General features: G+C 45.3%; 1 protein-coding gene across 1 annotated transcript in view; it reads right to left on the minus strand.

Annotated features, from left to right (window-relative positions):
* Window positions 1–13,507, minus strand: part of CP (ceruloplasmin) — a 428,303-nt gene that overhangs the window by 242,332 nt on the left and 172,464 nt on the right. The window contains exons 9-11 of the mRNA XM_078668012.1: window positions 8,684–8,889; window positions 3,197–3,356; window positions 1,148–1,360 (exon numbers count right to left, since the gene is read on the minus strand). Coding sequence (XP_078524138.1) covers window positions 1,148–1,360; window positions 3,197–3,356; window positions 8,684–8,889 — 579 coding nt within the window. The remainder of the gene's footprint in view (window positions 1–1,147; window positions 1,361–3,196; window positions 3,357–8,683; window positions 8,890–13,507) is intronic.

Genomic DNA, 13,507 nt, shown 5'->3' on the forward strand with positions numbered 1-13,507 from the left:
TTCATAGATTATGGTATAAATATTCCATATCAGCAAGTCATTTAAACCATTATCTAACGTATACCTCGTTTGAACACTGTTGATTTGCTCCAGTTGAATCTGTTGTGTGTCAGAAGATTGAGGTAAAAACAAAACAAACTAAAAAAAATTGACTCCATAATATTGACTATTGCCTTATCATCAAGGTAAGTCTATAAGGGTAGGAATACGTTTTCTACTCTAAAATACACATTTATGTACCCTGTGTGTCTACATGTATGTATATATATTGGCAAGGAACATAAATGTGGAGTTAAGAATAGTAAATCTACACTTAACCATATATACTTTCCTTGATTTGGTAGTAGCTGAAGTCTTTGAAACAATGTTTTTGTAGGTTGAGCTTAAAGATTCAATATTGTGGTACTGCACCTAAGCGTTAAAGTCTAGGTTAGGGTTGATGCCCTATTTTCATCAATATGACTATCTTTATTATACATGCATAATTTTTATGCAGCTGTAGAAGAAAATGTAATTTTGAATTGCTGTTTTTGTATTCACCGTGATGTTTCCTACAGAGGTTGTGGATGCTTCCCGGTCACTGAAAGGGTGGCAGGGAGACAGGCAGGTGGTCAGGCAGGTGGTAAGTACAATGCAGTACGGGAAAGGCTGGGTAAGCAACCTCCAGCCATGCAGAAAATGGAAGAGGTAAATGGTAAACTGTGAGTAGACCACAACTTTGATCATCTCTCAGTTTCTCCTCCATTTCTCCAGTAGCTGGTAGCCTCTGTCTTTACAGCTAACCTCAACTTGGTCCCACTTTGGGGCATTCTTGGAGGGTCTCAGTCTGCCACACAGCTTTTAATGCATTACCCGCTTGGACTACAAGGCAGTACTGTGTTCTGCCTCCTTCTCTGCTGGCTTTCTATGGAATAGCAACAACACTTCAGCAACCAAGCTCAACATCCATGTCACTCAGCCCCCACTTCTTTGTCATGGAAAAAGTACATTCTTCAGTTTTCTGCCTTACTAGGTACCTGGAGCATGAAGTGTAACCTTCAAAAGGCATGTATTGTCATGCACCAATGTATAAAACTACATAATAGGACTTTCACTACTTTTAACCTTCAAAAATTAGAGGAAAATAATGCCATATTAATTTATTCACCTTCACTGTCCGGTACCATGGTGACTGTCAAGGATGAATGTGGAAAAAGACTGACAGTGTTCCGATGTGTCCCTTTACTTGATAGAGTGTTTCCAGAGAAGCTTATCCCATGCATATCAACTTCATTGCCTATGCCATTGAAATGCCAAGAAACACTATCTCCTTCGCACATGTCCAATCCAGGTTGGTTGCCATACATATAACCATTTATAGCTGAAAGAAGAGTTATAAAAAGGTGAGAGGGAAGAAAAATAAGATTGATTAGCAAATGTGATGGACATGTACATTTCCTATCTCTATTTTTAAGATTGTGTTCTATTTTCCCCTAATCCACCTACGTGGCATTAGATACATTCTATGATGAAAGTAGAGGATGGAAAAGAGATCGGGGAGACAACTGTGAAAAATAGTCCACTCAGTAGTAAGACCAATGAATTTACACTCTCCGTCAGTGGTGCCTTTTTTCAGAACTCAAAATGACTGCATATGAAAGGTGTTGCGTATCTCTAATATTTCTAGAACGATCATAGCAGATGTTTGAGGGTGTAAGGTTTATGGAATTCAAGTGTAGTCAAGAGAGAAGAATTGAGTCCCTCTTGTCATGGATGGACTTCCTGAGTCTTTCTTACCAGTGCATGGTCTCTAGCCTCTCCACTGGAGTTCCAAGGTCAGACTAGATACCATTGGAAATCCACCAGAAAATGAAATATCAAAACAAAGACCTTTTGAAGGTGTTGTGAGCATAGGCAACTGTTGAAAAGCAGGTTGAGGTAAGCCAATGAATAAGCTATTATAGTAGCTGTCCTTGGCAATAACGAGAGCGTTGATTCGGCCTTTGGTTATGTCAAAGGGAGGACAGATGATTTTCCAAATGTTTAGTAACTATATACTTGCTACTGTGGCACTGGTGAAGATAAAGGTGTCCATATTCCTAATTTGGCAAAAAATACTTCTGAGATCCGTCATGGGGAAGAAGAGTATATGACATTTTTAAAAAAATGGGGTTGGATAAAGTGGGGGGAGGTGGTGTGAAAAAATAAAGAAATCCAATTTTGAAGAGTGTCACATGAATAAGTGGACAGCGATTCAGTGGTACGCAGCTTTAAAAAATCTGAGATACAGGATTAGAGGTGGGTACAAAATGATCCGAAATAAATAAGGTGTGGGTGTCCTCAGATTGCAGGTGATACGAGACACTAAATTATAATGAGGAGCAGAGAGTTATGATGGACAGAGGTGCTAAACGCTGGAGTTATGATACAGTGCAGTTTTAGTATAGTAGAGGGTGGCAAGGCCATAGGGAAAGGGGCGGAGGGGGTGAAATGCTGAAAGGGTGTTTTCAAGATGGGTGAACACAATTTCTTAAAAGGTCTTTGACAAGAATGGTAGGTGGGGAGACAAAGCAGTAGTTGGAACTCACATTGAGACAATAAGGATTTCAGTAAGAATTTTCTCTCTGTTAAATGTCTTTAAAACACAGGGGACCTTGAAGCACCAACGGCTGCAAAGACCATCCTAAGTGTAGGTGTGATTGTGGCCCAAGGTGTCTCAGAACTGGTAGAGGGGGAGACACCTTCAGTGGGTGGCTGGATTCAGGGTTTATATAGAAGCTTGATCATGAAAGCCTTACATATTGAGACAGTGGCTGCCCTCAAAATTACAAGACGTTGCATGTTTCCCTTTAACATTTCCTGGCAGTCTTGAAATAGAGAGGTTTGAAGCGGATGCAGGAGGCTGTTTTGTCAAGTGTATGCATGTATGTATATATGTATTCATGTGGTATGGTATATTGCCAGCCTAGCCGAAAAGGAGCGGACTTCTATATAGGGTCAAAGACAAGCATAGACATGGGCATATTGTATGGACTAGTAGTTTGCTTTATTACATTTGGAACCTTCTTGTATTGGTATGCCTGAAATGCTAACAAAATTTATTTATGTTTATAAAAAATGTAAAAACATGTCTGTAAATGCTTCTGTTCTAAGAAATTCTCTAACTTGACTTCTCTCTTAATCACGAGGTGTGTATAGCATCTGAAGGGGTGCTTACAGTGCATCATATTAGACTCTTGGAAGTCAGGGTTCTCCTTGTCTGTGACATTAGAATGTTTTGCAAACATCCCAATATTGTCGTCCAGGTACCAGCTAAGATTTTCATCAAACACTGTAGGGAGCATGGCAAAATTCTTATGTCTTTTGCTTCTTTTGTCCTGTGGGTAAAAATGTGCAAATTACAATTAATATACCTGGTAAAAGAATAGTTTCAATTGCTTACATTACTTTAAATCTGAAAATCAGTGCTTGATACCTTAGAGGTTTAGCCTTTGGAGAGTGAACCAACAGCCCTGTTCATTTTTGCCTGACAGAGAACTAACAGCCATATTTACAGTTCCTCTCTTGTATGGGATTTTTGTCCAAATTGCTCTTGGTGGCATCCCAGGAGCCTTTACTACTGAAAACTGACCCCTAGAACATAATGGCACAAGAATATCGAAGACAGAATATCAAGGTACAAAATACCAAAAGGAATCTGCATATAGGGAAGTAAAGATTTACTATTTTAGAAACAATCCTGAAAAACTGGTATTTCTTTCTGAAACATAAAAAAGAAATGGCTCTGATGTGCTCGGACCTGACAGCCTGGAGGCCACTGATAAACTTTCCTGCCTGGTGCCTCCATGCCCTTCATGGTAGACTTGGGTTGGAAAAATCTGCGTCAAAGTCCCTGTCCTAAGCATTGTGGGTGTTCTGGTGCTAGCAGCCCTATGCCAACCTAAAGTCTGAAGTTTCCCCCATCTGTAAATGAAGCATGGAACCGTGACTGTGGCAGAGGAGAACATTGGCCATTTACAATGATTGTCCCACTTCTGCTAAACCCCTGTTGTCTCTAAGGAACAGCTTTCCATTGCACTTTCAGAAATGTTTGGAAACAGTGGGATTTGGAAAGATCTTTTGAGTTTATATTTGTATATAGAATTCCTACATGGACTTCTTTTCTCTTCTGAAAGAGTAGTAACACAAACTACTATAGTAGCCTGCCACCATTAATCTACATAGGGATTTATTAGACTACAATAATTAAATTTGTGTATTGTGCTAGTCAACGAGCATTTGACCTGGCACACTTGTTTGGCTGAACTATTCAAACCCAGCAAACTTTCAATAAGTTATGACACTTGTAGCAGGTGCCACATATCAAAGTTTTACTGAACAAAAGGTCAAAAGCTCACAAACACAACTGCCTGTGGATAGTTACAGTAATCAATGCTTCACTCACTAGTTATATGCATTTTATGCCCCTAAGGATGGGGCTTACCAGGTTTGGGACACACTGCCCTGGAGTTTGAAAAACATGAATACACAGCCAAAAACAGGGGGAACAACACACCAACATATTTTTCATCACTGATTTAAACGGCTCACTTCCTGCTCATGATCGGCAGCACCCCTTGGTTTAACCTCACAGTTTCAGTCTCAATCAATTCTTAATTTTAGCTGGTGGTTTCTGGTGCTGAGCACCGCACCTTTATTGTAAAAAACGGCTTTTATAGCAGCTGCCGCATGGTGGCGCTGTTTATTGAATTTTGTGAGAAGCACAATAGCTGTTTTATAATTACATTTACATTAAAATCAGTAATACCCGTCACCCTAAACCACAAGAATAGCTTGAGCAGCATGTTTTAGTAATTTGTAATGTATATTTAAAGGCTGAATTGTCAGATTTGTATGAGTGTGATGGTTAGTTGTGATGGTAATGATATTGGCAGCTCTAGTTGGAGGCAATGGGTGAATCAAAGCTGCAATGGCTTCCTGACAAGGGCCCTGGCACTTATTTTTTTTTACAAATGAAGTACTGGTCCCAATATTGCATTGCCAGTGGTCAGGTACATATGGCACTTACTGAGTGGTTTATGTACAGGCTTAGTCATCTGTATGTAATGTTTGGACAACCAAATCAGGGCATCCACCTTCTCTCATTTGGCTTGTAGGACACAAAACAGAGTGGCCCACTGCACATACACACATAGATGCACACTAGACCCTGCGGGCCCCATCAAAACATGCACTCTCTTTCTGGTCACTGTGACCACATCCCCTGCAAAAGAAAACTTTCAAATAGTTATGCTCCGCATTGAGGTGGCACAAGACCCTCAAAAAGTTTGAAAAAGTCAAAAACAGGAAGGCATGAAGAAGGTAAAGTGAAAATGTAAAAATGTTTTCTATTTTTGATTGCGAATTGAACAAAATATTTCAAAATGTGTTCAGTACATACTTATTTTTGCGTATTGTTTTGAGTTTCAAATCATAGAAATGGCTTAGATCGTGGATCACTGGCTTACAAAAATGACTCAGTGGGGGGTCCGTGGATTCCAGTAATGATTCAACAGAAGGTCCACAAAAGTCACAAGGTTAACGGCCGTCCACTTCGAGTAAATTTAGCTAAATGGTATGACCCGGAAGGGCATGATTAAAATTGTCTGTTTTATGCATCGCTAATGCAAAATATATTCCATGTAGTACTTGTGTGTAATCAAAGGAAACTTGTGCATTTTTGTTTTCTGAGAATTATGTTCCGATGAAATTAAATGTGTGGTATACTAGCTACTCTCACGGTTACAGAGCATTTTTAGAATTTTTTATTTTTTTTAATCAAATCTTAAGACACTTAGGGCCCGGTTATGATCTCGCTAGGAAAGCCCTCTGTACGGCTCAGATCCGGAGGGCTTTCCAAGTAAAACGTGCTTCGGGAGTCCGACCAAGTTCGCTCGGACTCCTATTGAACTCTATGGGAGCCTGTGTACTGACACGTTCACAGGCTCCCATAGAAAAAAGGGGTGGGTGGGGAAAGTGTACACCCTGTGGCACCCGCCACACTGTGCATGCTTCAATCTGGGGGACCCATGGGCACCCCCGTGACAGATTCAGAGGGTCCTGGGTGATGAAGGGCCTGCTACGGCCCCCCAAAGTACGATTCCGACAGGCGTTTCGTCTCGCTAGGACCAAGTCGAGTTGATGCAACGGTCCGAATCATGCATCGTATTCGCTCTGTCCGAATCCGGCTCCATTGCGCAGCACGGTTTGGCTACGAATGAGTCTTACAGACAGGATCGCGTTCGGAAGCGATTCGGTTGATGCGTACGCGATCTTTGTATCATACTTAGTGTACGATTCGGTCAGAAACAAGGGCTACGAATCGGATCCGGGAAAGCCAAATCCGATTTGGCGGCCTTTTGAATGACCACATAATCGGGCCCTTAGTGGTAGAGTTTCATTTTCTGTGATGTTTTATGTATTTGTTAGTTTTCATTCTGAGTATACTGTATGAAATTTCGGATTGCTACTGTTTGTAATGGGTATGCGACCTTTTTCAGATTATTTTGTTTAAAATGGTTTGTCTATCGCTTTGGGTGGTAAATTTGAAAACTAATAAATAATGCTTTTTTATGCTTGATTCTGAGGACTATCCCATCATAAGGCATACCAGTTTTGTGCAGTCTAAGATGAGTAGCGAAGTTCTAAACTATTTCTGCAAAGAAAGCAGGTGGACTGCAGCATGGAGACGAGCAGTCAGGGTGTTCCAGAGCTTGGCAGCTGTCACAAAGAACACCCTGCCACCTAAACTTTCAAGTCTGTACTGTGACATTGCCAGTAGATTCCGATTAGGTATGAGGAAGATTGACAATTTTGTAGTGTAATAAATATAATAATAATTCATATATGTAAAGCGCAAACATATCAACCCCTTAAGGGTTTCAAGGCGCTGGGGGTCAGACTCGTAGAGGAGATTAAGTAGCGCTGGGGGCCGTAGGGGAGATTAAATGAGCTATTGCCCAGAGTCACATGATGCTGAGCTGAGCTGTCGCCGGCGATAGAACTGTAAACTACGTAATGGTAGCCGGCATGACTCAAGGGTGGCGGGGCAGGCGTGAGAGGGGTCACAGACGGGAATTACAAAAAACGTACCTTGCTGACAGGTCCAGCGTCTCTGCTTCTGTTCTCTTGCCACCGACTTCAGGAACAGGAAGCAGGCAGCCAGGCTCCTCCCCTAAGCCAATCATAACGCTGCAATGCAGCGTTGTGGTTGGTCTGAGTGCTGTGACACGGTGCTCATCCAGGGGCTGGAGGGATGGGAATGTTCGCCATGCAGGCTGTAATGCAGCTTGCATGGAGAACAGGGAAGGTGCGCATGACTGACTTGGGTGGCCCGACAGTGCTGACCAAACAGTCCTTGCGTACTCCTCGGTGCCCTGATCCGAGAGCAGAGCAGCCCCACCCACCCACCCGCAAATCAGCATGTCGCGAAGCATAAAATGAAAAAAAGTCTAAGTTATTATCATTTTATATTTCTACTTGGTACTGCTTAAAAGCAGTAGGGCGACGCTCCTCTGCCATGGCGGAGGGGCTGCCACTAGAACCACGTGCTCGAGAGTCAATCGCTTTGCCCGCTGTGCCACACCTCTCCTTGACAAATAATAAAATCACGTTACAGTAAAAGGGTGAACCCATTGAAGTCACTGGGACCTGGGTACAAGGCGATACAGTAGGGAGTGGTCCCAGTGTATAGTGTTTAGCCAGAAAGGACATTCAAACAATTATTTATACATAAATACAAAGAACTTAATTGGGCACACTGTTATTTAATCACCATGTGTACAAAGATACAATTTATCATACAATTATTAGATTTTCATTAGTGCCCCAAAGGAAAGGGAGAGGGTAGGGGGGCTTTCCTTTCCCTGAGTATGCCGGTGAGGATCAAGCCATTCTGTTGACCAAATTATTACTGACCCACGCGGCAGCAGGCCATTGTGCCTTGATTTCAACTTATAGGAACAGGATTAATCCTTGCTCCTAATTGACCTTTCTACTCTCCCCGTTTTGGAGCCGGACGGCCCAACCTTTGATTATCCTTTCACGGTAACTTGCCCCTGCCCTCACCCACACCCCCACCGTCCTGATGAAGACCCGTCTTAAGGTCGCATGGATACCTAACATACCCTTGGGGTCGAAACGTCGACAGCCTACTCCCCAACCAGTTTGCGCCACCCTTACTGAGGAGATTTACCCAATGCGCATGTAGCATGGCTCAACTGAAATGTACTTGGAACATTTATTGCTCTTCCGGTGGCATGCTGGCTCTATGTTGAAGCTAGCATTGATTATTTTAACCAACCTTTAGCTATTGATCAGCGTTTTTGTATTTATTTGAACCTTGCACAAGCTTTCCTCTCACATGCAACCCCCCACCCTCTGAAAATCTAATAAAAGTATGATAAATTGTATCTTTGTACACATTGTGATTAAATAACAGGGTGCCCAATTAAGTACTTTGTATTTATGTATAAATAATAAAATCACATCACATCCGCCACTAAAAGGCCATCGCATCTAAATTTGCACGTCTATACCCTGGTACATCAATGAGGGTTAATGAGGAAAGCTCGCATGGTGTTAATGTTAAATCAAAAATATTCTGTCGCACTAAATCACTGAAAGGTTATTATGTGCATTTAGCTTGCAATATCAGTTTCTTTACCTTCATGGTGCCTTTCTTACACACAATGAGAGGGCCCACGAGGCCGGAATTCGTGTCTTTAATTGCATCCGTTGCTGAATAGTATAGCCAGGTCACACAGTCGCTATCTTCAGAGGTGGGGCCCACATCTTCTGGAATGTTCCACACGTAGGTGAATGACTTGCCTGGATCCACGTGAGCGCTAGGAGCTGGGTTTGCAAGAACACCTGCCAGACATACAATATAAAAGTACAGTGAAAGTAAAAGCCAGAGCAAAGTTCATTTTAATGCGTTGTGTTACTTAAGTTTTTCTTCTGTATGTTTCTTTCAGAAAGCTGAAATCATAAATAGTCTTCCCTGACAAAAAAATTAAAATTCTTCTCAGCAGACATTAGCGAACTGCAGTTATTCACCTTGGACGTTGAGGAATGCCGGTTCGGTGATGAGGAAGGATTGAGCTTGGAATGATGAAGATTACTGCTAATTAATTGGACCCTTCCCGCCTCTTGTGTCTTCCTCATGACAGTCCTTCGTGAACGAGGAACTGCCCGAGCGGTATTTGGAATTCAGGGAACTTAGGGGTATATTAGCAAGGGGGGCGATAGATAATTATCGCCGATTTAGCGGCCGTTTTCGGTCGCTAAGCGTCGATAATTCTATCGCCCCATTAGCAAGCTATCGCTAACTGATGTTAGCGACAGCTTTTAGGCGAGCGGTTTGGGGCCCGCTTTGCATGTCAGCTATGTTTATCGCTAATGACATGCAAAGTGGGCGTACCCAACCCGTTAGCAACTGAAAGCAGTCGATAACGTCGCTATCGCCTATTAACAAGTCAGGCGTAGCGTTGGAAATATTCGCGCTAAGCGCGAATATCTCCAAAAACTAACGCCTGCTCAGACCAGTTCTTAGCCATGTTATCCAATGGGAGGTGGATAACATGGCTAAGAGCATTTTGTCGCAAATGCGTGAACATCGCTGTATTCTCAGCGATATTCACGCTATCGCCGGAAAATGTATCGCTTTGGAGATAAACCTTGCTAATAGCAAGTTATCTCAGCGATAATTCCGGCGATGCTTGGCGATAAAAAATTCGTTGCTAAGCCTAGTTAGCGATAGATATCGCTAATCGTTGCTAATATGCCCCTAAGCTTTAGAAAGCACGCACAGACTACAATATAGTGCATTAAAAACGGAATGAGAGAAATTCAATCAAAGTTACGTATTACAAATGAAGTACTGGTCCCAATTTTGCATTGCCAGTGGGTCAGGTACACCTGAACCACTCAGGGAATGCATGCACAACACTTTTTAAAACAAAAAACCAAAAGAGGAGCCAAAACTGGGGTTCCAATAAACAGAACTGATTTCAATGAGGGTTGTTTTGATCAAATCAAGTAACAACCGGTTGACTTGTAACACCGAGCAATTTTATTTGTTGCAAACGGTCATAATTTTAAATTTGAACACATTGTTTGTTGTGCGTGGAAAATACAAAAATGAACAATGAGAATACGTTTTATATACAATATATACAGACATCTAAATGCAACATATCAGACATACTTGGCCATACATTCATACAAAGACAATACAAAGTGAAATACAAAAGATACAGAAAACGCTAAGTCCAAGCAACTGGCAAATAATCAGTAGACAATATTTTCTATTTTGCAATGTCATTATGATTGTCATGAGATCCCTCATGAAACCAAATTTATGAATACTCGATTTCGACAAAATAATGGTGGCCAGAAGCGGGACAGAAAAAGCTGGTCGACGCGTTTCAAACCCCTAAGAGTGAATGGGGTTCTCCTCAGGACCGAATGTTGGTTCTCAATCCATAGGTTCAATCGATACCTTGAAAGTATTTAATCAATGGTGTATTTCCCAACAGGTTTTTTAACAGCAGCTGCAAGCGGGCGAATTCAATGGCGCTGCTTTGTTTATTTCTTTAATGGCTGCTCCTAATCGAGGCTGGAGTAAGGCAAAAGTCCTTCTCCCTCGCTGGTGTGTACGGATCCAACGTCTGGAGACCTCGAGTAAGGACCCTGTCGGCTGGTGACGAGGGCCTGGTTGACCGTCTTTCTGGTTTCGGTGGGGATCCACCGTAAGATCTTTCGGAGCATGCGCAGGATGTTGAAACATGAGGACGAGACTGCGTTGACTTGCTTGGTCATCGTGAGGGAGGAGTCCAGGATGAATCGGTTGTGCGCGTGGTCCGTGGGTGTCGGTGCGATGCCCAGTGTCGTGGGCCACCAGGAGTCGTCCCAGGCGGATGGGGATTGTCCGAGGATGAGGACCTCCGTCTTGTCCGAGTTGAGCTTCAGACGGCTGTGCTTCATCCATTCTGCGACATCTTTCATTCTGTCCTGGAAATTGGCTTTGGCGGTGAGAGGGTCTTTGGTGAGGGAGAGTATCAGTTGGGAGTCGTCGGCGTAGGAGATGATGTTGAGGTTGTGTTTGAGTGCAATGGCGGCGAGGGGGCTCATGTAGATATTGAAGAGGGTTAGGCTGAGTGAGGAGGCCTGGGGTACGCCGCAGATGATTTTGGTGGCCTCTGAGCGGATTCTCTGGGTTCTGTCGGAGAGGAACGATGTGATCCAGTCCAGGGCCTTTCCTTGGATCCCAGTGTTGTAGAGGCGAGTTATTAGGGTGCAGTGGCAGACGATGTCAAAAGCTGCTGAGAGGTCCAGGAGGATGAGAGCGGCTGTCTCTCCGTTGTCCATCAGAGTCCTGATGTCATCGGTGGCTGCGATGAGGGCGGTCTCGGTGCTGTGGTTGGCTCGAAATCCAGATTGGGATGGGTCGAGCGAGTTGTTTTCTTCGAGGAATGCAGTCAGCTGTTTATTAACGGTCTTCTCGATGACTTTGGCCGGGACGGGGAGCAGAGAGATGGGGCGGAAGTTCTTGAGGTCTTTGGGGTCCGCTGTTGGTTTCTTCAGAAGGGCGTTGATTTCTGCGTGTTTCCAGCTTCCAGGGAAGGTGGCTGACGTGAAGGAGCTGTTAATGACGTTCCGGAGGTGGGGTGCGATGATGGTGTCGGCTTTGTTGAAGATATGATGAGGGCATGGGTCGGAGGGGGAGCCGGAGTGGATGGTGTTCATGACGCAGGTGGTGTCTTCAGTGCTGATGGGGGTCCATGTGCTGAGGCTGGTGGTGGGGGTCGTTGGTTTGGTGGCTGGAGGCAGAGTCTGGGGTCCGAAGCTGTTGTGTATATCTGCAATCTTGCGGTGGAAGAATGTGGCGAGGGAGTTGCAGAGGTCTTGCGACGTGTGATGTCGGTGTTGCTGGTACTTGGGTTGGAGAGCTCTTTGCCGATGCTGAAGAGTTCCTTGCTGTTGTGGGTGTTGTTGTCCAGCCGCTCTATGAACGATGTCCTTTTGGTGGTGCGGATCATCTGGTGGTACTCGCGGGTGGCGCTCTTGAGGGCTGTCATGTTTTCTGATGTCCGTTTGTGGCGCCAAGCTTTTTTGAGGGTTCGGCATGATTTCTTTGCGATTTTGAGGGCATCTGTGAACCATGAGGTTTTTCTGTTGGTAGTCTTGCCTGGGGGTTTCTTCAGTGGAGCGAGGTCATCGGCGCAGTTGGTGATCCACTGTGCGAGATTGTGTGCTGCGTCGTTGGTGTCAGGGGTGTCGACAGGTGGGTTCTGGCTCAGCTATGTGGTTAGCTGGTCTGTGGTGACTTTGCTCCAGCATCTGCGGGGGATCTGTAGCATCTGGTGGTGGGAGGTGGTTTTCTTGAAGGTGAAGTGGATGCAGCTGTGGTCGGTCCAGTGTAGTCCGGTGGAGTGGCTGAAGGAGACGTGGTTGCTGGCGGAGAAAATGGGGTCGAGCGTGTGGCCGGCGAGGTGGGTGGGCGTGTCCACCAGTTGCTTGAGTCCGAGGTTGGCAAGGTTGTCGAGCAGGGTGGTGGTGTTGTTGTCGTTGTTTTTCCCCAGGTGGAAGTTCAAGTCCCCTAGGAGGATGTACTCTGGTGAGGCTAAGGCGTGCGGGCTGATGAAGTCGGCGATGGTTTAGCTAAATTGTGTCCGTGGGCCCGGGGGTGTGTAGATGAGTGTTCCTCTGAGGGTGGCCTGGGGGTCGGTGTGGATCTGGAAGTGTAGGTGTTCGGCGACGGTGAGTGTGTCTTCGGCGTTGGTCATGACTCTGATGGTGTTCCTGTAGATGATGGTGATTCCTCCTCCAGTTTTGTTGACGCGGTCCTTCCGGGTGATTTTGTAGCCGTCCGGGATGGCTATGGTGATGTCGGGGGCCGAGGAGGCGTTCATCCAGGTTTCCGCGAGGAAGGCGACTTCTGGTGCTGTTGTATCAAGGAGTTCCCAGATTTCGACGGCGTGTTTGTGGACGGAGCGGGTGTTGAGGAGGATGCACTTGAGGTGGTTAGTGATTGTCGTTGCTGTGTTCGGTGGGCGGGGTGCAGGTTCAGAGGCAGGTGAATTGCATGCTTGGCAGGTGAAGGGTCCGTGGGTGCGCCTCGGGGTGGCTTGGTGGCAGACGGCAGGTCGTCCTGTGTTGAGTGCGATGAGGGTGGCGGTGTCGTATCTCAGTTGGGTGCCCTGGCATCGGCTGGGGCCAGGGGTTCTGGCGCTGGACGCGGTCCAGGAGCGGACGGGCGTAGACGGGCTTGCCTTTGGCGCGCCAGCGGCGCGGCCGCTTTGCGGTCTCCATAAGAGGGAAACCGAGAGGGAGGAGCAGCTGGGTGGCGGGAGCGGGCGGCGAATGGGCTTGGTGGGAGCGGGGCCGCAGGGAGGCAGCGGCGGGAAAGTGCATCGAGGATGGACGGCTCAGCGGCAGCTGGGACCGTCCCAGAGCAGGCAGGCAGGAGGTAGTGACAGCGAGCGCT

The sequence above is a fragment of the Lissotriton helveticus genome, chromosome 11 (genome assembly GCF_964261635.1).
Source record: "Lissotriton helveticus chromosome 11, aLisHel1.1, whole genome shotgun sequence".
NCBI classification, from domain to species: domain Eukaryota; kingdom Metazoa; phylum Chordata; class Amphibia; order Caudata; family Salamandridae; genus Lissotriton; species Lissotriton helveticus.